Source organism: Carassius gibelio, chromosome B9 (genome assembly GCF_023724105.1).
Source record: "Carassius gibelio isolate Cgi1373 ecotype wild population from Czech Republic chromosome B9, carGib1.2-hapl.c, whole genome shotgun sequence".
NCBI lineage: Eukaryota > Metazoa > Chordata > Actinopteri > Cypriniformes > Cyprinidae > Carassius > Carassius gibelio.
In genome coordinates, this window is record NC_068404.1 from 16,419,725 (window position 1) to 16,446,984 (window position 27,260).

The following is a 27,260-nucleotide window of genomic DNA, read 5'->3' on the forward strand; positions in this document are numbered from 1 at the left end:
GTTGTTAGTAATTTCCGTACTGTCTCTGTAAATAGCTGATAAATGTTCAGGCAGGTCTCTGGTCTTCCTACTGGCAATTTGACTACTCATACAATTGCAGTGTATTCCACAAATGCATTTCAGCAGTTTACATTTTTAATCTTTCTTTCATTACTTTGACAAAATTCTCCTTTCAACAGATTTTATCAGAAAGGGAGCACATTTTTCTGAAGTCATGAATATGTTTCTGTTCCTGTGAATGTCAAAAAAAAAATTATTTTTCTTCTGTCACCGTTGATATGCTTTTTAAGATTCTGGTTCAGGGTTCCAAATAATCTCTCAATCGCTGTTGTTCATCAAAAGGCTTTCTCTCACAGAGCACTTCTAAAGACACTCGTCAGGGGGTTTTAGAACCAAACCTGTATTTGACTTTTGATGACTTCAACGATCGCTCATTGAGATCAATATATTTCCACTTTAGAGAGAGAAATAAATATGGGTTGTTATCATGCTAGACCCAGTGGTTTATCACATCTGTGAAGCTTTTTTTATTTTCTATTCAACCCCCTTTTTGAAAGACTACGATAGCAATGATTTGAAATTTCATAATTTATATTCAATGAGCATTGATCTGTTTCCTTCTAGTCGGTCCTGCAAGGCGACACCAAGTGCTTGACAAGGTAAGAATGGGAAATAAAGACTTCACAAATAGTGTTTCAAATTATCAGAGCAGCTGCACAAAATCGTTGCTCTTTAATTATAAATGAGCTCATTAATTGATCTCTTAAAAAGAAAAAAGAAAAAGATAGAGTGTGTCTGTTTCAAGAGAGATGTCATTGCTCAGGACACCTTCAGCTCCCAAAGTTTTCAGGTTGTACTGGTTAAGTTTAATACTGCATAAAAATTGATTATTTGATTCAATTATTATTCATTAAATTATTTGATTACATATTGTTTACTGTTCTAAATTAGAGCCAGTATAAACTAATTGAATTCAGTAACAAGCATTTCAATAATAATAATAATAATGATAATAATACAGGTGTCTGGTAATAATGATCAGAAAATAATTAGTTTTTTTGTTCAGTTAAAAATTACAAACTGATTAATTACAAAATAAAATAATGAAATGACTTTAAAAATTAAACATATTTTTTTAAATCATAATCAGCATTATTAACATTAGACACAAGATTTTACTTAAATTGGCCTACGAGAAATTAATTACAGGAAAAATGAGCTGCCCATTGTGGGAAATACATGCGATCGATTCCATGTGCTCTTTAAGATAAGATGTTGATATCATTCATTATTATATAAAATAAAAGGCTGTTTCACAAAATAACTATAATTTGAATTTTTTAAATTTGTATTTTAATTTTATTTTTTTCCTCACAACTATAAACAGCTTTAACAACAAACGCAAAAACTAGCTGGATTTGGATGACATCTTGTGGTCGTACCCTATTTGTGCAACTTAATAGCTGTCTTAGACAAACATGTCCATAAAAGAAAACCTTGTCTGAAGGTGTCCGATACAGCCATGTTAAAAGGCTGTTTGCCTGCTCAAAATTTAGTGTAAATTATGCCTTTTCAGACCTATGCCACCTCTGAGCAGCATTAAACAAAATATGTCTGTGTAAAAATATGGCGCTGCAGAAGTCCTTCTGTGCAGCTGTACACTGCCATGTAAATTTGTAAATGAAATGTGTAATGTCTAAATGAAACAGTAATTTCCATAGACCATAAAAGCAATTATGCAATAACAAATAAAAATACAATATAGAATATTAATTGAAACCTTGTTCTTATAATAATAGGCCTAATAGATCCTTCATCTTAGCATTCAACTGTTAAGTGACAAACTAGGAATGAAGAAAAAACTGTTTATGATGGCTGTTGACATAAAGTGAATGTCTTGAATGTCTTGAAAGGCTATTTTATATCAAACTACAAAGGGAAATTTGAAACTAGACCAGTTAGGGTAACGCCATATTTAAATTTGTACAGGAATTAAAATTTGTTTGGGAGCGATAGAAGTAGCCTACAGTGTGTCAAATTAATAGTAGCCTATTACTGTTATTACCAACATGCATGCTATTAATTGAGATCTGTTCTTTAACTGTAAGACTAGGCCTACATTTGCGGTAAAACGACATGGACACACAACCGCTTGGTTATAAGTTGAATGCCCACCAGGTGCCGCCAGATATTTATATTTAGTCGTAGTTCTTAGTGGCTCTAATTTTAATGTAGCAGCTTCTGAATGCCAGTATATCAAAAAGTGCGGTCGAAATTTAGAAAGTTCGCAGAACTAGGGCACTACATGAGGCCGTCTTAAAATGAAATCAGACTATTAACTAATGAGCTTGATTTTCAGAGCTATTTAATCTAATGCAATATGTCATCCTCAAAAAAATTAACAACTACATTAGTATATACATTAACACAATAAATATTGGCGTATACATTATTATGCCACTTAAAAAGTTGTAAAGAGTATTAACGACGGTCCGAGTTTTTGTGAGGGACGCCTCCTGGCTGATGACGTCAGGCAGCTTCTCCTAATGTAAGTGAAGCACTTGAGAGCGAGTCGCGCGCATAACGGTCCTCACTCAAGAAACTGACTGCATCTTCAGAAAAGTAAGTATTGGTGTTTATTTCGTCCCCGGGCTTTTTCATCGATTAGTGGAGTATTGCTGTACGCGTCGCTATCTTCCACTGAGTTGCCACTGTTTCTGACACTTCAGATTAAGTTTGACACTTGAATCTCGCATGAAATTGAGTTGTGTGAGTGTAGCTATAGGTTTTCTGAATGTCTTCATCTGTTCCCTAGGTTTTCACAACCGTTTCAACTTGTCTGAGGTTCACCCTCCCACCGTGGAAAGTCTTTTATCTTGGCTACTGTATAAAGAATCTGAACCTACTTGTTTCACAGTTTCAAACTTGCATTTAAGCCCTAAAACTGCACGAGCACTTTGCGCCTTATTTTAGACTGATCAATGTTACTGTAACGGATGCAGATTTCATTACTCTTACGAAAGGAAAATATATTTACCAATATATTTCTTAAAATATATTGTGATATATTGTAATATATTATTTTCCCTTTTTATTTTCTAATATTTCATATATTTGAATACATTTAATAATATATTGATGATACATATATTATATAATATATTGCAAAATAGCCTATACAAATCATTGCCGCTTTCAATATATTGCAATATATTGGAAAAAAATAAATATATATAAGAATATATGCCTAATATATTACATGATATTTTCCAATATACTGCAATATATTTTTGTTTCATAAGGGTAGTATCAGGACTCAAACCTTCAGAAAACCTTGCATGTCAAACTACTAAGAAGCTTATCTTAAATAATACATACTAGCTCCGTAGAATTAGCTAATGTTTAATTAAACAACCTGAACATCATTTTCTTCCCCCATTTCTCCTCATAAGTCATCTACATGCATATTTTGAGATAAGGAAGAATACAGTTAAACATGGTGTAGATCAGTGGCGTGCACAGACCTCCCAAGGGGCAGGAGCGAAATGGCGTTACAGGGCATAGTTGCAGACCGGGGCCCGGGGGTTGGAGTCTGTATGTTTTTGAGATATCATGATTTTATCACGATTCTTTGTTATGTTGGTTTTTCTATTTTGCAAACTGTTTTAGCATCACAGCCAAACTAATTTCCCTATTATGAAGCCTTTCAAGGTAACAAAATATGAAAAAGTATGGCAGATATTTAGGCCAATGTGCAAAGGTAAAGATATATATATATATATATTTATATATATAAAACTATACATTGATTCCTATTAAAATAACTGTATTAAAGTTTTTTTTCAGGCAAGAGTACCAAGTGATTTTTCTTTGTGTTAGGTATTTTATTAACATTAAAGGAATAATTCACCCAAAAATTAAAATAGAGTTATATATATATTCAAAAGTTGTTTTAAACCTGAATTAGTTTCCTCCATCTGCTAAACATACGCTATTCAAAAACGGTATTTTGAAGAAGATGGAAAACCAAACAGTTGCTGGTCCACAGTGTCATCCATATTTATTTATTTTTTATCCTACTTTAAAAGTCAGTATGGACCAGCAACTATTGCTTCTCAATAGATTAGAATGTCGAGGAAAAGTTCATTTATTTCAGTAATTCAACTCAAATTGTGAAACTTGTGTATTAAATAAATTCAGTGCACACAGACTGAAGTAGTTTAAGTCTTTGGTTCTTTTAATTGTGATGATGTGATTTTTCAACAATTCAAAGTCTCAACAAATTAGAATACTTCATAAGACCAATTTAAAAAAAAAATAGTGAATTGTTGGCCTTCTGGAAAGTATGTTTATTTACTGCACATGTACTAAATACTTGGTAGGGGCTCCTTTTGCTTTAATGACTGACTCAATTCGGCGTGGCATGGAGGTGATCAGTTTGTGGCACTGCTGAGCTGGTATGGAAGCCCAGGCTTCTTTGACAATGGCCTTCAGCTCATCTGCACTTTTTGGTCTGTTGTTTCTCATTTTCCTCTTGACAATATCCCATAGATTCTCTGTGGAGTTCAGGTCTGGTGAGTTTGCTGTCAGCTGGTCAGTAGAAGTATGAAGCATGAAGTGCTCCAAGATTTCTTGGTAAACAGTTGCATTGACTTTGGTTTTCAAAAAACACAATGGACCAACACCAGCAGATGACATTACACCCCAAATCATCACAGACTGTGGAAACTTAACACTGGACTTTAAGCAACTTGGGCTATGAGCTTCTCCACCCTTCCTCCAGACTCTATGACCTTGGTTTCCAAATGAAATACAAAACTTGCTCTCATCTGAAAAAAGGACTTTGGACCAATTGCAACAGTCCAGTTCTTCTTCTCCTTAGCCCAGGTAAGACGCCTCTGACGTTGTCTGTGATTCAGGAGTGGCCTAACAAGAGGAATACAACAACTGTAGCCAAATTCCTTGACACGTCTGTGTGTGGTGGCTCTTGATGCCTTGACAAAGCCTCAGTGCATTCCTTGTGAAGTTCTCTAAAATTCTTGAATCTAGTTTGCTTGACAATCCTCATAAGGCGGCAATTCTCTCGGTTGGTTTTGCATCTTTTTTCTTTCACACTTTTTCATTCCACTCAACTTTCTGTTAACATGCTTGGATAAAGCACTCTGTGAACAGACAGCTTATTGGCAATACATTTTTGTAACTTACACTCCTTGTGAAGGGTGTCAATGATTGTCAGAGACCATTTTGAAGGCTCAGGAAACCTTTGCAGGTGTTTTGAGTTGATTAGATGATTGGCATGTCACAATATTCAAATTTTTTGAGAGGGTTTTTGTTAAATGTGAGCCAAAATCATCAAAATGAAAAGAACCATAGACTTAAACTACTTTAGTCTGTGTGCATTGAATTTATTTAATACATGAGTTTAACAATTTGAGTTGAATTACTGAAATAAATGAACATTTCCTCAACATTTTAATTTATTAAGAAGCACCTGTACAGATGTGCATCCGTTTCTTTCAGTTGTTTACTTTCATTTTAGACATATCAAACTAAGTCTATACATAAACCTTGTGTGTTTTGACAGTATTAGCACAAAACATAGCTTAGTTCCGTAATCAGGCAAAGTTTGAAGGGCTTTTTCATTTTTGTGCTGCGCTTTGTGCACATCAGAAAAGCACATGAATGAAACGTTTAAATAACTAGTAAGGCTTTAAAGCAGATGCAAAAAAGAAATTAGTTTATGAATAAATGAAGTGTCCATTGAGAGTAACTCTACCGCTGTGATAACACCATAGACTGTATAAAGATTAACACTGATGTTAATGTATGTCGCATTATGCTTATAAGACATGTTAAGTCCTGAAATGTCTATGCTTAATGCCTAAATGTCTATGACATTAACAATTACTTTAGCAATATGCACAGAGATTCTCTTGGCACCACAGACCGGTGTGTCCGAACATACCCTGAAGGTGTTTGCTATAAAATTATGTTATATAAGTTTTGGGAAATCCAGCACATCCTTATTTCACAGGCATTTCCTCTGTATTTCTTAAACAAAAGGTGGAACAATCGGTCTTTCACAGAGCAGATCCTGCAGCCCTATAAACACACACACCCATACACTCAATAACAAATAATTAAGTAAAATCTGTTTCAAGTCAGGCTGTACTCACAGCCATTTTAACATGCCATTTCCAGACACATTTTGTCCAGTTCTGAAGAAACAAATTTCTAAAATACTCCACAGATCTCCACAGATAATTTTCAATATCTCTCATAATTATTTTCACCGTATAACATGACTGCTGCCCATTTGCTGATAACTTGCTGATCATTTAAGCCCATATTTGCTCCTTATATGATGTATTTTTATTTGAACAGTCTTATAAAATTCAGCCTAAGTGGCAAACGGTGCTTGTGGAGATGTACTGGTCTTAAACATATTGAAGAGAACACATTTATTACCTTGTTGGAGTGATAATCTGCTGAATTACAATAATTAGTAGTTTAGTAGCTTCATAATATGTCAGACTGTTGTGTGAGAGACATTCCCAGTAGGCTACAGCTGGGCATTTTTTCTAAAGGCGCTTCACTGTGTGTGCTTTCTTCCCCAAGGTGGTAGTCATGGAAACCACTGATGTGTATTGCTGGAGAGCCTTTATAGTTCATGATCAGACTTAAGAGGATGCTGAGGTGCACTCAAACACTATCCTACTTTTGATTACTAAAAGCAAGCAACGTTTGATCCTTAAGCGTGCATGCTGCACAAGCAGCTTAGATGGAACTTATATTTGTAAATCAATAATTCAATCACTTTGCACAATATTTGAAGCAATCATTGGTTAGCATAAGTAATTGCTGAAAAATAAAACTAAATCAATAGAGGTAATAAATAACGTAAAAAAGTAGAACCTAGCAACTTTGATTTCGGTCTATATAGGCAATTTACTGTATAAACCTTCATAGAGACCAATGCCTTTTATTCTCTGTTAGTGTTCAAGAGAATGTCATAAATACGGTAGACGCGTCTGGACAAGAACAAATATTTCTGCCCATATTAGATAACTTTAAGACATTTAGTGACAAAGTGTGAGCTCTATTAGGTTTAGGATAAGTAGAATGAGGCCACACAACTGAAATTTGCCTTATGCTCTACAATGGCTAATCTTACTGTGATTAAATTACTGATTAATACTGAATGAAAAAATTGTCACAGTCTATGGCGTGTAATCTTTGTTGATCTTCATGATCTTTGCTTCTTCTTCTTAATCAGAAAATGGTTATATAACAGTTAATTAACATTAGCAAAAAAACGTTTCGTTACGAATGTAACGCTGGTTCCACAAAGGAACGAGACACTGTGTCTATGATGCGTTATTCAGAGATATCAATTTTTTTTTTTTTGAAGAAGAAGAATTACACTTATGAGCATTCTTATAAAAGTCTTGCAGTTTCTTTAACTCTTTATTCATCTCTGGTGGTGTTACTGTGCAAGCAATATTAAATTTTGCACCTTATTTTAAGATTACAATTCTCATTATTGACCAACCATTAACTACAACTTTTGCCTCAAATTTGCAATTTTTTTATAGTCATTAAGGTAGTTGTTAATCTTAAGTATTAGGTTGGATTAGGGATGTAGAATATGGTCATGCTGAATATGTGCCTTATAAGTACTAATAAGCAGACAATATGTTAATAATAGGCATGCTAACAAGTAACTAGTTAATAGTGAAAATTGGTCCCTATATTAAAATGTTTGTAAAATGTTAAAGAATAAATTTGGTAGAAATTAACAAAGCAAATTTATAATGTTCTTTCACCTTTAATTTGTGACAGATATTATGGAAGGACATTGATTTCTCATACTGAAACAAACATGAGAAGAAAAACTTGAGACAAGAAGTGGAGTTCGGTAGCAATACACACCATGGCTGCCCATCGCATTCGATCAGCGAACAGCAACGCTGTGCTCCCTCGCTGCAGATCTGAGGGTGCTCTCATCGATCTCAGTCAAGGAGTGTCAGAGGCCACCCTTACAGATGTTAAAGGTTTCCTTTCTTATTTTTACCTCACAATCACAGTACTGTTAACTTATAATTTTACCCTCATTCACTTATTTTTTTCTCAAAGGGCCTTCACCTAGTGCCTTGCGACTGGATACTGCTGCTTCATTTGGAGCTGTCAGGGAAGTGATTGCGATTAAGGATTACTGTCCGTCCAGTTTTACCACACTCAAGTTCTCAAAGGGAGACTGTCTTTATGTTATAGACACATCAGGTGGAGAATGGTGGTATGCACACAACAACAAAGAGATGGGATACATCCCATCTGCTTACGTCCATCCGATCAATCATCGAGATTCCACGTTCAGTGACAGCGGCATAATTGACAGCCTAAGTGACATTTCTGAGGGAGTGAAAGAAATGGATAACTCTGTGGATTGGACGGGGTCTGCCAAACCCACAGAATCTGGAAATGACAATCCTTTTGTTAATAAACGGATGTCAACTAACCCTTTCCTAAATGGCACGCTGCAAGGCACCCCTGACCAAAACTACAGCCAGAGTTCAGCAAAGGCTTTGTGTTTTGGTAATATCTCACCTCCCATCTCAAGCACCAGCAGTGCTATTAATATTAATGATTTTGAAAGTGGGCTCTGTGACTCAAAAAGTATGGGCCCTGGCTCAGGAATTGGCCCAAATATTCGCAGAAACAAACCGTTTTTTGGCAGCAAGCGCTGCTACAGCATGTCGGAATTGTCTGTCCTACAGTCCCTGTCTGATGGGAATCAAGGTTCTTTGAGTTTTTTTGGTGGAATGAAGTCACCTAAACCTGAGCATTATCAAAGTAGAGAGGATTTCAAAACAGCATGGCTAAATCACCGTAAACTTACACGATCCTGCCACGACCTGGACTCCATTGGACAAAACCCAGGTTGGGGCCAAACCCAGCCAATAGAGACCAACATTGTGTGCAACCTGGACAGTTCTGGTGGTACCGTGGAGCTGCCAAATACCAGTATCAGTATACATATTCCTGAGGGTCACGTTGCACCAGATGAGACTCAACAGATATCACTGAAGGCCCTTCTGGACCCACCGTTGGAGCTTAACAATGATAGATGTACTACTGTAAGTCCAGTGGTAGAGGTAAAACTCAATAATATGGAAATCAAGACCCCAGTCACTTTAGAGATGAAGGTGTCTGTTGTGGTGAAAGTAGAGAGCCGCAAAAACACAGAGGTGGTGTGTGTGAGAAGCGACTTCAAGGAAGGTCCATATGTCCAGATTCCACATGTATGCATGTATGGAGACACAGTTCAAGTGACTCTGGACAATTTAGAGCCTTGCATGTATGTCTCTGTAGTTGCCCAAGCACAGACAGTGGCCCCATACAACACAGTCTGGGAACATGTCGTAAAAAAGGTCACTCTTGGGGTATATGGGCCAAAACACATCCACCCGTCTTTCAAGACTGTGGTGGCCATTTTTGGCCATGACTGTGCCCCAAAGACGTTGCTAGTTAGTGACGCAAAAAAGCATTCTCAGTCAACTCCACCTGTTGTCCTCCAACTCTGGGGGAAGCACCAGTTTGTCCTAACAAAACCTCAAGACCTTCAGGTTGGTGTGTATTCGAACATGTCCAATTTTGAAGTGAGGGCCAATGAACATGCAAGAATCGTGAGGGGATTTCAGATCAAACTTGGCAAAGTGGCCCGCCTCATCTACATGATTGCAGCACGCGATTCAAATGACATTTCAGACTTTACTTTGCGTATTCAGGTCAAGGATGATAAGGACTGTATCTTGGCCCAGTTTTGCGTTCAGACCCCAACCCCACCACCAAAAACAAGCACAAGTAGCTCCGTTCAACGGCGCTTCCTCAAGAAAAAGGAAGTAAACAAAATCATACTTTCTCCTCTTGCAGCGACTGCAAAGTACCCTGTGTTTCAGGACAGACTAGTCAAAAACCTGAAATTTGCTAAGTTCCTGAAAACTGTTGTAAGGCAGTCCAAAAGTCTGTATTTGCTAGAGTATCTTAGAGGTGACATAGTGGCCCTTTTGAGTGAGGAAAAAATCAAACTTAAAGGACATTTATGGACCAAAGAGTGGTACTTCGGATACTACCATGGAAGAATTGGGTTGGTGCATGCAAAAAACATTCTAATCATGGGAAAAGTGAAACCTGTTAATTTCAAAGGGTCTGATCTTACAACTACAATCCTTTTAGAGCAGCTCCTAAAGCCCTGCATGTGCCTGACATATATCTACGCATCTGTGCGGACAATACTGATGGAAAACGTGGCGAGTTGGAGAGTGTTTGCTGATGCATTGGGCTACGTCAATCTGCCTCTGGCACATTTCTGTCGGACAGAGGCAGAAAGTGAGCCTGAAAAAGTGGCTTCTGTTCTGGAGAGGCTCAAGGAAGACTGCAACGCAGCTGAGGGCAAGGAGAGGAAGTCTTTCCAGAAGGAACTCATGAAGGTAAGCTCTGACATGGAAGTAGATCTTTCAGCTAAACTTGGTTGTGTACTGGGAGCATCTTTATAGAAACCATTTTTAAAAGGTATATCAAATGTTATATTTATTTATTGGAGGTTTTCTTAAAATTGACAAGCCGATAATCATTTTCATGTAATGGCTGGTAACTGATCAATGGCCAATATTAAAATTGTATAATATTTTTTAAAATAAATTATTTATATTTGGTTATACATATTCACTCATTCATTATTTACAAGGCTTGCAACTGCAAAGAGAGACGAGAGAAGAGTGACGTTTTTGAAAGTTAACAAGTTAAAAGTCTGAAAGTCAACGGCAGAGATATATCCTACCTAAAATACAAAAAATGTCATTACTGAAAAAAGAAAACATTTATAAAGCTGCATGCAATTTTGAGATATAATTTTTTTTTTATGATTTTAAAAATGAAAGGTATCAAAAATTGAGATGACCTTAAATGTTTGACCTTGCTGGTGTGATTGGAGGATTTACTATCTTACAATCTTTTCAGTTTCGCAAATGAACAAATTTGCATGAATTAAACTATGAATAATATATAATTTATCTAGTTGATACCAAAACATGTCAAATAAATATTTCATAACGTTGTCACAAACACTTGAGACTCAAAGCAAAGACCAAGTGCACAACATTTAAAAGTGCCAACATATTTGCAGAACACCACCAGCTACCCACTTTAACATGCTATCCTGAATCAAAACAACAATATATTTTCAATATAGCAATCTATCCTAAATAAGCTGACTGAAAAAAAACATTCAACTTCTCGTACAAAACCTTATTTCTCTCATGTGGTCTATATTACAATGATGGATAAGGTGCTAAGATTCAGGTTTGTCTGGTTGTCACCTGCCTCAACCACTCTGTGCCACTGTGTCAATAAAGCCTGATGTGAAAACTTTGTCAACGGGAACCTGAAAAAGGTTGCTTCCAAAGGAAATATCAAGTTTCATTTTACAAACACTTATATAAATCTTCTGTATGATGCATCAGTCATTCTGCAATAATCACCAAAAAAGAAACCTCTCTCTGTCACAGAGAACACACACTCAAAATTCACACTGAAGTGAAAATCGCATATTTAAATCATGCATACTGGCGCTTCTCATTGAATTACAATGTCATGAAAACGTTCATTTATTTCAGTAATTCAACTCAAATTGTGAAACTTGTGTATTTAATTAAATGCACACAGACCGAAGTAGTTTAAAGGTACAATTTGTAAGATATTTGCAGTATAATATATCCAAAAACCACTAGGCTAGTGTTATTTATTTTGTCCAGCTGATTACTAAAAATATCTCTAATGTTTTCAACTACTTGTAAATCATGAGAAAATTCCCATTCTAAACAGTGACACGGGGCAGTGCAGTCGCCTGTCAATTACGTTAGTTATCTTTTGTTACCGCCTTTACTGACGTAGGAACCACATGACAACAGTGTCGTGGATAAATGTTGAAGTAGTGTCTAGCATCCAGCAAACCACTAGCTTGCTTCAAGCAGTTCCTTATTTACTTCTTCTTGCACGTTTTATGGTGGATTTATTGTGTTACTCGTTACTCGAGTTATTGTGTTACACGTTTTATTGTGTTACTTATTTTATGGAACATAATTACTGTTTACCGTCTGTCGCTGGTTCTGTCGACAAGGACAGCCCCCGTAAAGGTAAGCTTACGGCCAACCAAATGACCCAAGAAGAGTTTGGGACAAGAGGAGATAAAGAGCGAGGATCAATATCAGTGTTGCATTTTCTAGATGGAGAGAGCTTCGCAACCTTCAACTAGAAAGAGATGCCGATCTCGTTTGTGTTTTACTCGACAGGTGAGTTGTTTTGATTCGTATCAGAAAACGTATGCTATTATAATTATCAACAAGATTAGTATTATGGGGTATGATATTACTATTATACATGCCAAACGCGGGCATCACGTCTCTAGACCCATGCGAGGACGCATCTGATTTATCTTTCCATCTGATTGATGGCCGCCAGCGGTTGGGTAGAAGACAACAAATCCCATCATTCCACGCTCCTTCTTAGCGTTATCAAACCACGCGATTGTTATTGTTTTGGTAGTAGAACAGTAAAAGAACAGTAAAAACATTTTTAGTGAATTGGCCTTCTGGAAAGTATTTTTATTTCCTGTACATTTACTCCTTTTGCTTTAATGACAGCCTCAATTCGGCGTGGCATGGAGGTAATCAGTTTGTGGCACTGTTGAGGTGGTATGGAAGACCAGGTTTCTTTGATAGTGGCCTTCAGCTCATCTGCATTGTTTGGTTTCTTGTTTCTCATTTTCCTCTTGACAATACCCCATAGATTCTCTGTGGGGTTCAGGTCTGATGAGTTTGCTGGCCAGTCAAGCACACCAACACCATGGTCATTAACCAACTTTTGGTGCTTTTGGCAGTGTGGGCAAGTGCCAAATCCTATAAAATGAAATCAGCGTCTACAAAAAGCTGGTCAAAAAACACAAATGGACCAACACCAGCTGATGACATTACACCCCAAATCATCACTGACTGTGGAAACTTAACACTGGACTTTAAGCAACTTGGGCTATGAGCTTCTCCACCCTTCCTCCAGATTCTAGGACCTTGGTTTCCAAACGAAATACAAAACTTACTCTAATTTGAATAGAAGACTTTGGACCACTGGGCAACAGTCCAGTTCTTCTTCTTCTTAGCCCAGGTAAGACACCTCTGATGTTGTGTGTGATTCAGGAGTGGCTTAACAAGAGGAATACGACAACTGTAGCCAAATTCCTTGACACATCTGTGTTTGGTGGCTCTTGATGCTTTGACCCCAGCCTCAGTTCATTCCTTGTGAGTTTCACTCAAATTCTTGAATCGATTGTGCTTGACGATCCTCATAAGGCTGCGGCTCTATCGGTTGGTTGTGCATCTTTTTTTTTCTCCACTTAACTTTCTGTTAACATGCTTGGATACAGCACTCTGTGAACAGCCAGCTTCTTTGGCAATGAATGTTTGTGGCTCCTTGTGAAAGGTGTCAATGATTGTCTTGAGGAGAACTGTCAGATCAGCAGTCGTCCCCATGATTGTGTAGCCTAGTGAACCAAACTGAGAGACCATTTTGAAGGCTCAGGAAACATTTGCAGGTGTTTTGAGTTGATTAGCTGATTGGCATGTCACCATATTCTAATTTGTTGAGATGTTGTGAATTGGTGGGCTTTTGATAAATGTGAGCCAAATCATCACAATTAAAAGAACCAAAGACTTATATATATGTCTTTGGTTCTTTTAATTGTGATGATTTGGCTCACATTTATCAAAAGCCCACCAATTCACAACATCTCAACAAATATATATATATATATATATATATATATATATATATATATATATATATATATATATATATATATATATATATATATATATATATATATATGTCAGCATGCATCAACACAGACCATATGAACAAGTTTAGGTAATACAGGGGCACAGGACTAAAATAAAATGAGCTGAGACATCTGCTCGAAACACCTTATTATAGTGTGATTGAAATGATGATATTGAAAATATACATACATCATATAGACTTTGCCTTTGACCATTAAAGAGCATCATATCATTGAAGTGAAGCAGGCTAAATGAATGTTAGTGTCTGGTACACATGTTTGTGTTACACTGTATGAACTAAAATTAGGAAGGGTCATCTGTGACCGTCTCAAACTTGAAAATGCCGGAAGATGTGAACATGTTGAAGGAGAATCTTAGTTGAGCAGATGTTTCCTTTTTAATTGTTAGAATCTACACAGAAGCATCAAATGTGGAACAAGAGACGCCCTAAATTACACAAAACCCCCACACCTACAAATCCATTGCCAGGAGATAACAGACATGCATCTGCAATTCTCTTCACATCTGAATAAAGTACTTGCATTTTCTGAATAGAGAAGAATTATCATTTTAGAGCAATGGGTTCCCTCTGGAATTTCTAATGGGATTTTGATTTATGAATAAAATGAGGTATGTGGTTAACATTACATGAAGAGACCTTCCTGTTTTGTTCTACAAAATAAATTACACAGTCAAATGTGAATATTGAAACCCATTAGAAATTCCCTTAAGAATCCGTGGTGAATGAATCTTTTGGGCTGGCCTACAAATTGACATAATGACTGAACAGCATTAGAGTACTCTGTTATTCCATTTTTAATCAGTAATGTGCCAGTGGTAATGCTTTCATGAGAAGGTTTTTTTTTTTCTTTGAGTTTTTGATTCCTCTGGATCCTCCCATTTCCTTTAACCTATTGTTAGAACAGAAGAGGAGGCCTGTATAAACCGCCAGTGATTTTTGACAATAGTTTATAAACAGAAGAAAATTGTCAGCTTATATAAAAGGAAATCACAAGGGGCAGGCAAGAGGGAAGATAATAAAGGATAAGTACTATCATAAAATCAGATGTTAAAGAAGAGGAATTCAACAGAAAAACATGTAAAGTAATTGTCTGCTCAATCTTGCTGTGATTATGTCTAGTGAGCTCAACAGTGTTGTGAATGTATGAGTACACTGACTAATTCACTAATTCTAAAGTTTTATCAATTCAAAGAGTTCCTGCACTAATTAACTGATTGGTAGATCATGCTAACAATACTAGTCAATTAGATTGCCAGGGAATTCACTGCAAGTTGTTTCGCATAAAAGTGTCAACCAAGTGCATGGGTAAAATTAATGAATAACTTTAGAACTATGTTAAAATTGGCCAGAATGTTAATGTGAAGAAATAGACTTTTCTGTTCCAGTATCAGCCAGGTTCACTGGGTACATTGATGCAAAACAAGTAACAAAGAATCTGCACACCAAAAAAAAAAAAGTTATGAAAAAAATTATTTAAATTTTTTTTAAAAGATAAATCATGAAGATGAGGCTTAAAGCACTGAGGTAGGTTCAGTGAACCGAAACATTTGCTTTTTTGAGCATCTGCATATGCTTTCTTTTTTGCATGTGCCAACGTGTAAATATTTTAGTAAAAAAAAAAAAAGCCTCTTCTCAGATAATATTTATTTGTTTTATTTCAGTTTTTAGATTTCATGTGTAGATGTCTTGTTACTGATGCAAAATACTAATAGAGGTTTTGGAAGCATCTAAAGGAGCAATTAAGAGAACAGAACAATGAAACCAGCTTTGGTATGTTTGTGGGCAAAATAGTAAAATGATCAAAGCATCATTAAAACAATTATTTGCTTTTCTCATTAAATTTCAAAATAACAGAAGCTAATTTCATACCCATTAAAAGATGAGCTGGAAGCTTCTACAGTAGTTCTGCTTGGTACACCTGACTTCATTTGAGGTTTAACAGTGGGTTCACAATCTGAGCAGACAGGGTGTAGATTTTAATTGGTATTCCTTTACAACCATGTCACTGTAGGGTTTACTTAATAAGTTCCTGACTGTGACAGGGGTCAAGGGGTGAGACACCTCAGGAAACAGGTGCAGATGAAATACTTTATCTTTTTTTGGCTAATGCACACAATACGTGTTCACAGTGTGATACATTCACACACAATACATTTGTTTTTTACTTTTATCTAGACAGTAAGTGGAACAGTAAGTCATCCTGATCACCATTCTTTGAGCCTAATGTACAAGTCAGAGACATACCTTCCTGTTTATTTGTACTAGCTTTGTTGATAAGAGGGAAGAGGGAAGCCATCCAAGACTCCCGCTATCTCATTGCTCTGTTTGGAGCCAGACCTTTAACAGGTCTTCTGGGGCATCAGTGCCGTGTTCCTCCCCCTCTAAGCAGACTTCCTGTCATTCCAAACATTCCAAGCCAAGGAAATGGAATCAGAGATTAGTTGGTTCAGGGCATGAAGCTTTTAAAAACGTACTGATTTTGTGTGTATGTGAATTTAAACACATTTGAGTGTATGAAGAACACCTGCATTTTTTACTCATTTATATTTGAAAACTTAATTGTAGAAAGATTGATTTCTTTCTTTGTTGTATAAAGCAAGCACTAAGAAAGTAAATGTCACATGTCGTCATCATCAGATAAGAGTTTCAGACATTTTGTAGACCAGTGAACGTCATATATTCACAAGGTGCAGTGAACGTAAGTCCTTATTCAGTTTTTTAAATGTCACGCCAAACTCTTTTAGGAGAGAAAAGAAGGTCACATTAATAAGACAAAACACTTGCCAACCGAACGGCCGGATATTCCTCCCTAACATTTTCCTTGTCCAAGGGGCTCTGAGTCACTCTCATTATATTGTGCTCTCAGGAGGATGCCTGTTGGTTCCTGCGTATCACAATATTTATCAAAGCACCCGGCTTGATGACTTGAGCTCTGGATTGGTCTGGATTTCTGAGGCAGTGCTTAGAAAACCACTGATGCTATCTGATGCTAGTTTTGTAGTTTGTGTTGTTGTTTACTCTTGTTAAAGTTTACTAATTAGAACAGGCTTTACTTAGTAACCACCGCTCAGACATCAAGCAGTTTCGGCCCAGAACCGGCCCACATCTGGCCCACGTGAAATGCATGTGGGCCAAATGTGGGCCAGATATGGGGAGAAACTGCTTGCTGTCCGGGCGAGAGGAGGGTGGGGGAGCACTTTTTAAAATTGAAGATTTGGTATGTGAGATTATGAAGGCAGATATCAACAATAGGACACAACTCACAAAGTACACATTTCCAAAGATTTGATTTGAAGGCTATTTGCATAGTTTCAGTGTCATATTTTGTGTAAATGCATTGTAGCTATGGATGCACATGTATTAAAATTATGCCTGAGGCTGATATACTGCTAATTATTTTTGTTATATCTGACAGTGGTAGCCAAAAACTTTATTATTTTTAATTACTTAATTATAAATAAAGCAGCATAAAAACTAAAAACAATAACTGAAAATGCTATAAGATAATTTAGGCACGATAATTTACAATATAAAAATGTGTATTCTTTTTAAAAAATATATTAATTTAGACATTTAGTTATTGTTCATCTAAAAATGTGAAATTATGTTATTATTTACCCACCCTTATGTTATCCCATACCTGTATCATTTTCTTTTCATGTGCAACTCAAAAAGATAATAATAATAATTATTATTATTTATTTATTTATTTTATTTTTTTGGACACCACTGATTTTAATTGTGTATATATTAAAGCAGTTGAAACAATCTTCAAAATATCTTCTTTTAAGAAAGTAAGTCATACAAGTTTGGAAAAACATCAGGACGAGTAAATGACGGAATTGTATTTTTTGGGCCAAGTATCCCTTTACCAGTGTTATTAAATTCTATAGTAATAGACGATTCTGAATGTAAAAAACTAAAAAAAGAAGAAAGAATCCACAATTAAATATCCATTAGCAGCAAAAAAAATTTATATTTTGTGCATCCCAAACTAAAACAAGTATTAGACATGGTTAGGCCTCTCTCTCTGAAGTCATATTTCTGAGTAGGAATTAATTACTAATCATTATCTATGATTTTTTTTTTTTTTTTTATGATATTACAAAACTGACATTTGGGATTTTAACATATTCAATTTGTTACTTCAAACACAGTGACATAAAGCAGAGTTATAATCTTTGCATATTGGCTTGGTGATGATAAACTCATGGTCTGACTGTATGTGTGTCATTCAGGCTCTTCTGAAGATGGACTGTCAGGGCCTGGTGGCACGGCTGGTCATGGACTTTGTGCTGTTGACTACAGCGGTGGAGCTGGCGGGTCGCTGGAGGGAGCTTGCTGAGAGACTGGCGAAAGTTTCCCGACAGCAGATGGAAGCGTATGAGGCTCCACACAGAGACAGCGGGGGACAACTGGACAGTGAGGTAAAACAAACACTGAAAGCATTAAAAGGATATAGTTCACCGAAACTATAACAACATTCTCTCACCCTCATTCTTCCAAACCTGTATGACTTTATTTTTTTCAGTGGAACACAATAATTTTTTTAATGCAATGAAAGTGAATGATGTCTGAAACGGTCAGTCTGCCTAACATCTCATTTTATGCTTCACAGAAGAAATAATGTCATTTTGGTGAACTGTCCTGTGTTTTGTATGATCTGCTTATGCCCTACTAACATTTAGAGTTGGATTAGAGGTGGACCTTCATGCTTACTTTTTTAAAAACAATTTATATTTTATGTTTTTGTACGAATCACATCATACAAAAAAAAAAAAAAAACTTAATTATGCCACCTTATAAAATACTTGTTTTCTCATGTGGAAAGGTTGGAAAAGAAGTGTCAAGTATGTTTGCACTGTTTACACTGCATTTAGTACACATTGAAAAGCTTATGATTTGGCTTAAGCTGTAGATCCGTTACAGTACAGACAACTGTGCGAACAAAACACAGATTATGTAAACATGAAGTTAAGTAATATAAAGTATGTAAAAACTATAGAATGTTAAATCATTTGCTCTATAAGACTGGATAAAGAACAATGTCCAATTGAGATGGACGAGAGAGATGGTAACTAACACTTGTAAAATGTATAACTGGGTTTTAAGCATAAATGACAGGAAACCCACAAGACATGATTACAGTGTTTGCATTCAGCTCAGAAGAGGAAACTACATTTTCTACCAACGATTGATGAGATTATAAACTTCCTCTTGGGCTTTGCTTCACTGGCTTAGAATGTTTATGCACAAAATGTTCACTCTTAATGGAGAACCCGTTCATGCAGGTTAACATGTCCAACTTAAATCTTTATTTTTTTGTGAAGGCCATGTGGAAACCTGCCTATGACTTCCTGGTCACGTGGGCAGCTCAGATTGGGGACAGTTACAGGGATGTGATTCAGGAACTTCACACTGGATTGGACAAAATGAAGAACCCTATTACCAAGCGCTGGAGGCACATCACAGGCGCCCTCATCCTTGTCAACTGTCTGGATCTTCTACGGAGCTCTGCTTTCAGCCCCTGCTCGCAGGATGACTGCGCCATATAAAGACTACCTACATCGCCTGTCGTTTACAAGACCCAGATACACCTGATTTCAATTGTATTCATTGTGTTGTTTTTAATTTTCCTAAATGCACTTATATGTTTGCAAAATAGATTTGTTGCAAAGTAAATTGTACATTGAACCAAATTACTGAAATGTGTAGGCCTATTGCTTATGTTTTAATACTTTAATGTAAAATAAGTTTTTTTTTTTTCATTGCATATCATCATGATTTTATACTTATACTAAATTTTGCACAAAGGATTTTACATGCTTCTACATTTTTCACTAATACTGTAACAATCTTACTCTTTTATGTTTTGTGATGCCAACACTGTTTGCTGAACTGCCTGTTTTACTTTGCTGTAAGTGTACATGTGCGTCTCAATGAATTAGAATGTCATGAAATTCAATGCACACAGGCTGAAGTAGTCCAAGTCTTTGGTTCTTTTCATTGTGATTTAGGCTCACATTTAACAAAAACTCACCAATTCATTATCTCAACAAATTAGAATACTTCATAAGACCAGTAAAAACATTTTTAGTGAATTGTTGGCCTTCCTGAAAGTATTTTTATTTACTGTACATTTACGCAATACTTGGTAAGGGCTCCTTTTGCTTCAATTCGGTGTGGCATGGAGGTGATCAGTTTGTGGCACTGCTGAGGTGGTATGGAAGCCCAGGTTTCAGCTCATCTGCACTTTTTGGTCTCTTGTTTCTCATTTCCCTCTTGACAGTACCCTATACATTATGGGGTTCAGGTCTGGAGAGTTTGTTGGTCAGTCGAGCACACCAACACCATGGTAATTTAACCAACTTTTGGTGCTTTAGGCAGTGTGGGCAGGTGCCAAATCCTGCTCATAAATGTAATCAGCATCTACATAAAGCTGGTCAGCAGAAGGAAGCATGAAATGCTCCAAAATGTCTTGGTTAACGGGTGCAGTGACTTTGGTTTCCAAAAAACACAAATGGACCAACACCAGCTGATGACATTACACCCCAAATCATCAAAGATTGTGGAAACCTAACACTGGACTTCCAACAACTTGGGCTATGAGCTTCTCCACCCTTCCTCCAGACTCTAGGACCTTGGTTTCTTGATTAGCTGATTGGCATATTCTATTTTGTTGAGATAGTGAATTGGTAGGTATATGTTAAATGTGAGCCGAAATCATAACAATTAAAATAACTAGACTTAAACTACTTCAGTCTGTGTGCATTTAATTTATTTAATACACAAGTTTCACAATTTGAGTTGAATTACTGAAATAAATGAACTTTTCCACAACATTCTAATTTATTGAGATGCACTTGTATATTATGTTGTTTGGTGTTAAGTAGCCTGATGTTTTTATAAGTGAAAATAAATGTTAGTATGAAAAGTTACATGAAAAAATAAAACATGAGCTTAATAAAGAGATATTAAAGTAATGGGATCACTCTATCCAGTTGTTAATAAAACGTACAAATTCTTTCATCAGCACATGTTGGCCTATGACTAAATCATCTAATCATCAGTTTACAAAAATTAAAAGATTTACTCACCATTAATTTGGGACTCTGAAGGCGGAACATTAATAAGTTCCATAAGCTCCGTTTATAGCTGCGTACGAGCTGCAGCGGAGTTTGGTGTGTTTTGATAAGAATGCTGGCCATCTATCAAAGGTTCCTGATGAAATGACGAGTGATTCTTGTTTGATATTGAAGTCAACGTAAATGGCTTTAATTTGTGCAGAATATACAAAGATTGCAGAAAAAAAAAATAAATAAAGTCCTTTTGATTGTTAGGATAAGTCCAAACAGCAGTCCATGCCTCCCAATGCACATTATTCTCATTAGATTTAGTTTGATGTTCCAAGAGATGGTCCATGTAAATTCAATGCAAATTTACCAGTAGAACACTTTTGTTCATTCAATGTTAAAATAAATATATAATTTAATTTATATATTTTCACTTTTGGTGAAAATTTTACATTTAATAAATCTTATATTTAAGTATTATGTGGAAATTAAATGTTGAAACTATAGCTAGCAGCTGTGCTGTTGTTTTTCTAGCCTATAGGTCTCTCTGATTTGCATCTTCCTATCATGCATTGTACAAGGCAACAGCATGTCACAGTAGATTTGCTTACACATTTGCTGTGCAGATTCTAGGATACTCTCCTGTCTTAAATTTAAAAAACATACATTAACCTCACCGACATGCAAAAAAATAACCTTTCATTTCTGTTCACCTTTCCTCCAAAAGCTTATATATCAAGTTGACTTCAACTCTCACATTTGTAAGAGTTAGCTAATTGTTGAGTGTAGATGGCATATCCTTGATAGGATGACTTTGTGTGACAAAACTCACTCAAATATATTAATCTGGACGCAGTCAAGGTGTAACATTAAACATTATTGTAAGTTTTAAGGTTTTCTTGCTGCTTACTGAGTTGTACAAGCTGTGTAGGAATTCCAGTCTTATCACTCCAACATAATTTTTCTCCCTCCTTGACAGGCTCTCCCAACAAAACTTATGACCAGTGTAAACAGTCATCACTGTGGGTCTTACAAAAATATGCTTACATCTTCCCCTAGACATGCAAACAGCATAGTTCACATCACACGCCGTTCATCAGTACCCTCTCTCACTCTCTGGGGAGAATCCTGGACTACCAACAAAAATTTGAAAGATGTAGGGTGTGTGTGTGTGTGTGTGTATACAATATAATGAACATGCACAGTCGAGTGAGAAGATTTTATACAATTGTAACTGGTTTTCTGTTTGCTGTTATGTCAAGTAGACTGTGTTCCTTCTCAGGTCAGTGAGCACTTGAGTTGTTTCTCCTCAGTTCTGTTAAGGAAGACAAAAGACAAATTGCTTGCCTGAGTTAAGTACATTGCTTCATTTTTCTTTCTCTCCATGCTAATGCTAAAAATGCTAATGCTAAGAATAGGGATATGAAATATTCTATAAATAATACATTATTATAAGATTTCAATTAGAACAGTCCGTGATTGAATGTTACATTCTGAGTCATTTTACTGCCTAAATATGTAAATTGGAAAAAAAGGCCAGTTCCCAGTAATTTCTCCTCTAACATTTCCATCACACATCTACCACCTAGTGGACAAACAGTTAACATAAAAGATCAAGTTTTACTCAGTGTAAAGACAATCCCTCGAAACATCCGAATATGTGTTGTCAAACTTAGCAGAGGGTGATTGAATAATTTGCTATATTTAAAACTAACATTAACGATTGTTGTCATATGTTTAAGATTAGACGTCCATTAGTTTTTGGTTAGTTGACTAGCTCTTATTCTTTTAACTGATTAAAGTGTGGAAAAATCTTGTAAATTTTCAGTCTATAATTAACCATGTTTTTTATAGTAATTTTTTTTGACGCATTGATTACCATTTGTATAACCATAGTTTTACTACAAATATCATGGTTAAACTATGGTTACTGTAGCAAGATCATGGTCGATTTGTGGTTACATATTAGGCAAGTAATTTTTTTTTTTTTTTTTTTTTTTTTTTTTGTAGTAAAACCATGGTTAAATATTCGTATAGGATGATAGATTAGCTAATAGTAACAGCACTGCTCATTGGTTTGGAATACTTTGGCGTATTGATTTGTCAAAAGTAGCTACTTCTTATGACTTTAACACGAATATAGAAAAAATACCTACTATGGACGCCAGGTGGCGATATATATAGATAGATTTAGATATATAGATATAGCCTATAGATATATGAAAAAATAGCCACATTTAAGTCAGGAATGACAAAATTTATCTGAAATATAGCGTTTGAGAATTTTTTTTTTTTTTTTTTTTTTTTTTAGCCAGACAGTTTACCAAACTGGTAAAAGTTAGAAGTTTTGAGTTAGTAGACTTTTTTAAGTATATCTGGTGAGGTGTGGACATATTAACCCATTTAACTGATTTCAGTGAGGTGTCAAAGTTGTGTATCTAAAACTTTCATTTTTTCCTTACGTGTTACAGGTCAAATCGGTACAATCTCGTTGACGCACTCTAGCTTCTATTCGAATGCCTCTGGTTTTCCACGAAAATTAGAGAACATTATAACCTGTGCAAAGACTGCTGAGGGGGGCTTTTGTGGAAAGCCATTTAATCATTTAAACTTACTACTATGTATTTTACTTTTTAATTACTATTTTTTTTTTTTTTTTTACTAGGGCTAAGAAACTGTAACTTATTTTTATTACTTCAAGATAATTTTTAATATCACTAAAAGGTATAGCCCACTATAATTATTTCAAAACTACCACACTGGCCAGCAAGGATACAATGGGTCTGCTTTAAGGAAAATGTGCTTTTCACTACTCCCATTGAGTATGACTACAGAAAATACAAATGTTTTATTGAACACTGGTGAAACAACACATTTTTGTTTGGAAAGTAAACCATAAAAGTTGTCTGTTTAAAAAAAATCTTATAAATGTATGAGGTGACCAGGAAGGGCCTTTTTCCCTGCACTCAGTGTAAAAGACTAACCAGAATTGGGCTAAAGGCAGTATTAATTAAAAATAAAAAGTAAAATACTAAAGCTGAAGTTAACTTGTAAGTTAATACTTGTTTGTAATATTTTATGGTTATTTTGATAAATAAAATACATTTTGTCTGATAAACATATTGTCATTAAAATGTTCATTGAAACTAGTATATATACAGTGGTGGCCAAAATTATTAGAACAGCAGTATTTTCAACAACTAAAATCTCTAATATTTTGCTGTAGTGTGACAGTAGGAAATATCAGTTTACATGTCCAAAAGTCAATTTTGCCATAAATTATAATAATCCAGTGAGATTTTTGTTTGCACAAGAAGAGATCTGTTCTCATCATCTTCTAGTCTGTCTGGAGTGACATGAAGAAACAGAACACACTGAGACAGAATAAATCCAGAAAAACTGTGGCAATGTCTCCAAGATGCTTCAAGAATCCTACCTGCAAAGCTACAGTACTGTTAAAATTTTTAGGCACTAAATAAAAATACTGTAAAATGAGGATGTTGTCAAAAACAATTTCATAAATTGATTTTCTTTGATTAACTTTTATTAACTAAATTGGGGAAGTTGTGGCCTAATGGTTAGAGGGTCGGACAGGCAATCAAAAGGTTGTGAGTTTGAGTCTTGGGCCGGCAGGAATTGTAGGTGGTTCCCTCTCCATCTTCAATCCCACGACTTAGGTGCCCTTGAGCAAGGCACCGAACCCCCAACTGCTTTGTTTTTAAAGCAGCTTTGCCCTCGTGCACAGGCACATATTTTTTCAGGTAGTTTTGCAGGTAGGTGTCTTGGAGACATTGCCACAGTTCTTCTGGATTTAGTCTCTCATATGTTCTGTTTCTTCATGTCACTCCAGACAGACAAAAATTATACGAGCTAGTTTAAGGAATATATAGCTTGCCATAAGAGGGGTTTGTTTTTCACTTTTCACACGAAAGCGGGCGGAGTTTCTCCAACGTGAGGAGGGCCACTGCTGGCTTCCATTCATTACCATACATTCGCTTGTGTCCATCAACGCGTGAGTAGACTCGTTCATCTTACACCTACAATACCTTTCTGATCACATTCATTCATCGCTTATGTGGACGAGCGCCGTCGGGAATAATTTCCATCAGTTCGCGGTGGTGATGTCGATGTGAGCTGTTACTGCAGAGACTCTCCGCTCATAGAGGAGTGTTTACCGATCACCAGCACTGCAATGATCGCTTCATCACATCCAGTCTGAATCTGGACGAATCTCTGGTGTCGAGGGGACTGCATTGGTTTTACCCCTGCTAACGAGGAGATCAAAATGGGGAACAGTTTCTCCAACATATCTGCGTTTCAGTCTCTCCATATAGTGATGCTTGGCTTGGACTCCGCAGGGAAAACCACGGTCCTTTACAGACTGAAATTCAACGAGTTTGTCAACACTGTGCCTACCATAGGATTCAACACGGAAAAAATCAAGCTGAGTAACGGCACGGCCAAAGGAATAAGCTGTCATTTCTGGGACGTTGGTGGGCAGGAGAAACTCCGGCCCTTGTGGAAATCGTACAGTAGGTGCACGGATGGCATTATTTATGTGGTGGACTCTGTAGACGTGGATCGACTGGAGGAGGCCAAGACGGAGCTACATAAAGTCACCAAATTCGCTGAAAACCAAGGAACGCCGCTGTTGGTCATAGCTAATAAACAGGACCTGCCGAGATCTCTGTCCGTGGCGGATATAGAGAAGCAGCTGGCGCTCCAGGAGCTCACGCCTGCCACCACCTACCACATCCAACCGGCCTGTGCCATCATCGGCGAGGGGCTTCACGAAGGCATGGACAAACTCTACGAAATGATAGTCAAACGACGAAAAAGCCTCAAACAGAAGAAAAAGCGATAACTCTCTGCAAAGCCTGCACCTGCCTTTTCCCATTGCTGATGGCCTGAGTCATTGCGTTTGCCATTTCAACGTTGCACTGTTGACATTCATCGGAATGGTTGTTTGTTGTCGAGTTGGATTCATGTTGCATGTGATCGTGATGGCGCGGGTGAACCAAAATAAAAATACAATTAAAGGGCTGGTCCCGATTAAGCTGCCGTTTGAAGGAGTTCTCTGTACTGAAGCACTGTGAAAAAACGCTGTGACATTTCATGGAATGCTTGATATCTTATTTTGACTCTTATGGAATATAGAGTAAACTTCTAAGAACATTATCAAGAACTGTTGCTTCAAAATCCCAGAAGGAACTGGGGTTTGAGGACCTTGTAATGTACTAAATTACTGTAACTTCAGTGTGCCCGAATGAGTATATGAGGCCTCATGAAGACGTCTAGATTTACAGGAACTCTGAAGAACACAAGTTATGGACTACAGGCATTACCTCCTGTGACACGGTCCACCTCCAAGCACTTTTTTCTTACCAAGATAGTAGTGTACAACACTGTAGATCAGATATTAGACTGTCAGTGCATTACAAAGTGGAGATGAATCCTGAAGTATTTTTCAAATAAAATGTGTTAAAGCAAACACCTTATCTCATGTCCTTCATCAGGGTAAAAGTACAACATTGTCTTCTGTACTGTTTGAGTTATCGTTTGGGCTTTGTTAAAAGGGGAGGTAGTATTCAATCTGCAAAGCTTTCTGTAAATATTGAAAGAAGCTAAATCAGACAGATCACTTTTCAGTTGTTCTAGGTTGGGTGTTTTACCTTCAGCACTCTTGAATTGAACAAATTATCTTTCAATTTTATCTAAATTATTATAGATTTTTTTTTCTTACCAAAAATATATCTATATATTTTACACATTTTTGTAAAAACAGTGTGTGTTTGGATAACCATGCCCTCTTTGTTATATTAGCTTAAGAGAATAAGAGAGAGATGGTCAGTCTATACAAAAAAAAAAAAAAAGGTTGTGGTCTTACCTGAAATTTGGAATTTTACTACATTTTAACTCTCCAGGAAATAATCATATAATATTATGTGTCTTGTTTTTAGTATTTGGTCTTTATTCATCAAACCCATACATCAAGCCAAAGTCAAACACAGAGATTTATTGATGCCTTTTTATGGTTACAGATTGTGTATATATATATATATATATATATATATATATATATATATATATATGTATGTGTGTGTGTGTGTGTGTGTGTGTGTGTGTGTGTGTGTGTTAAGATAATTTATTCCTAATTAGAGTAGGTAGTTAGTAAAAGACATTTGTCTTGATATGATATGCGAGATGATAAGAGCAACATGAAACTTTGATGAAGATCAGGTTTCACATGGAGCTTTTGTGGAGACAGAAGGCAAT

General features: G+C 36.3%; 2 protein-coding genes across 2 annotated transcripts; both read left to right on the forward strand.

Annotated features, from left to right (window-relative positions):
- Positions 1–2,548: 2,548 nt before the first annotated feature.
- On the forward strand, positions 2,549–20,943 carry LOC127965485 (SH3 domain-binding protein 4). The gene is made up of 5 exons (XM_052566295.1): positions 2,549–2,622; positions 7,843–8,054; positions 8,137–10,490; positions 18,150–18,338; positions 19,242–20,943. The coding sequence occupies exons 2-5, from the start codon at positions 7,934–7,936 to the stop codon at positions 19,464–19,466; spliced, it is 2,889 nt and encodes a 962-aa protein (XP_052422255.1). The 5' UTR covers positions 2,549–2,622; positions 7,843–7,933; the 3' UTR covers positions 19,467–20,943.
- A 3,979-nt stretch (positions 20,944–24,922) lies between these two features.
- LOC127965606 (ADP-ribosylation factor-like protein 4C) lies at positions 24,923–26,475 on the forward strand. Its single transcript, XM_052566472.1, has one exon. The coding sequence runs from the start codon at positions 25,270–25,272 to the stop codon at positions 25,846–25,848; it is 579 nt and encodes a 192-aa protein (XP_052422432.1). The 5' UTR covers positions 24,923–25,269; the 3' UTR covers positions 25,849–26,475.
- The last annotated feature ends 785 nt before the right edge of the window (positions 26,476–27,260 follow it).

Coding starts and splice junctions, on each gene's coding strand:
- LOC127965485 (XM_052566295.1), top strand. CDS start 7,934: ATGGCTGCCCATCGCATTCGATCAGCGAACAGCAACGCTGTGCTCCCT. Junction 8,055..8,136: donor CACCCTTACAGATGTTAAAG/GTTTCCTTTCTT, acceptor TTTTTCTCAAAG/GGCCTTCACCTAGTGCCTTG. Junction 18,339..19,241: donor GGGGACAACTGGACAGTGAG/GTAAAACAAACA, acceptor TTTTTTGTGAAG/GCCATGTGGAAACCTGCCTA.
- LOC127965606 (XM_052566472.1), top strand. CDS start 25,270: ATGGGGAACAGTTTCTCCAACATATCTGCGTTTCAGTCTCTCCATATA.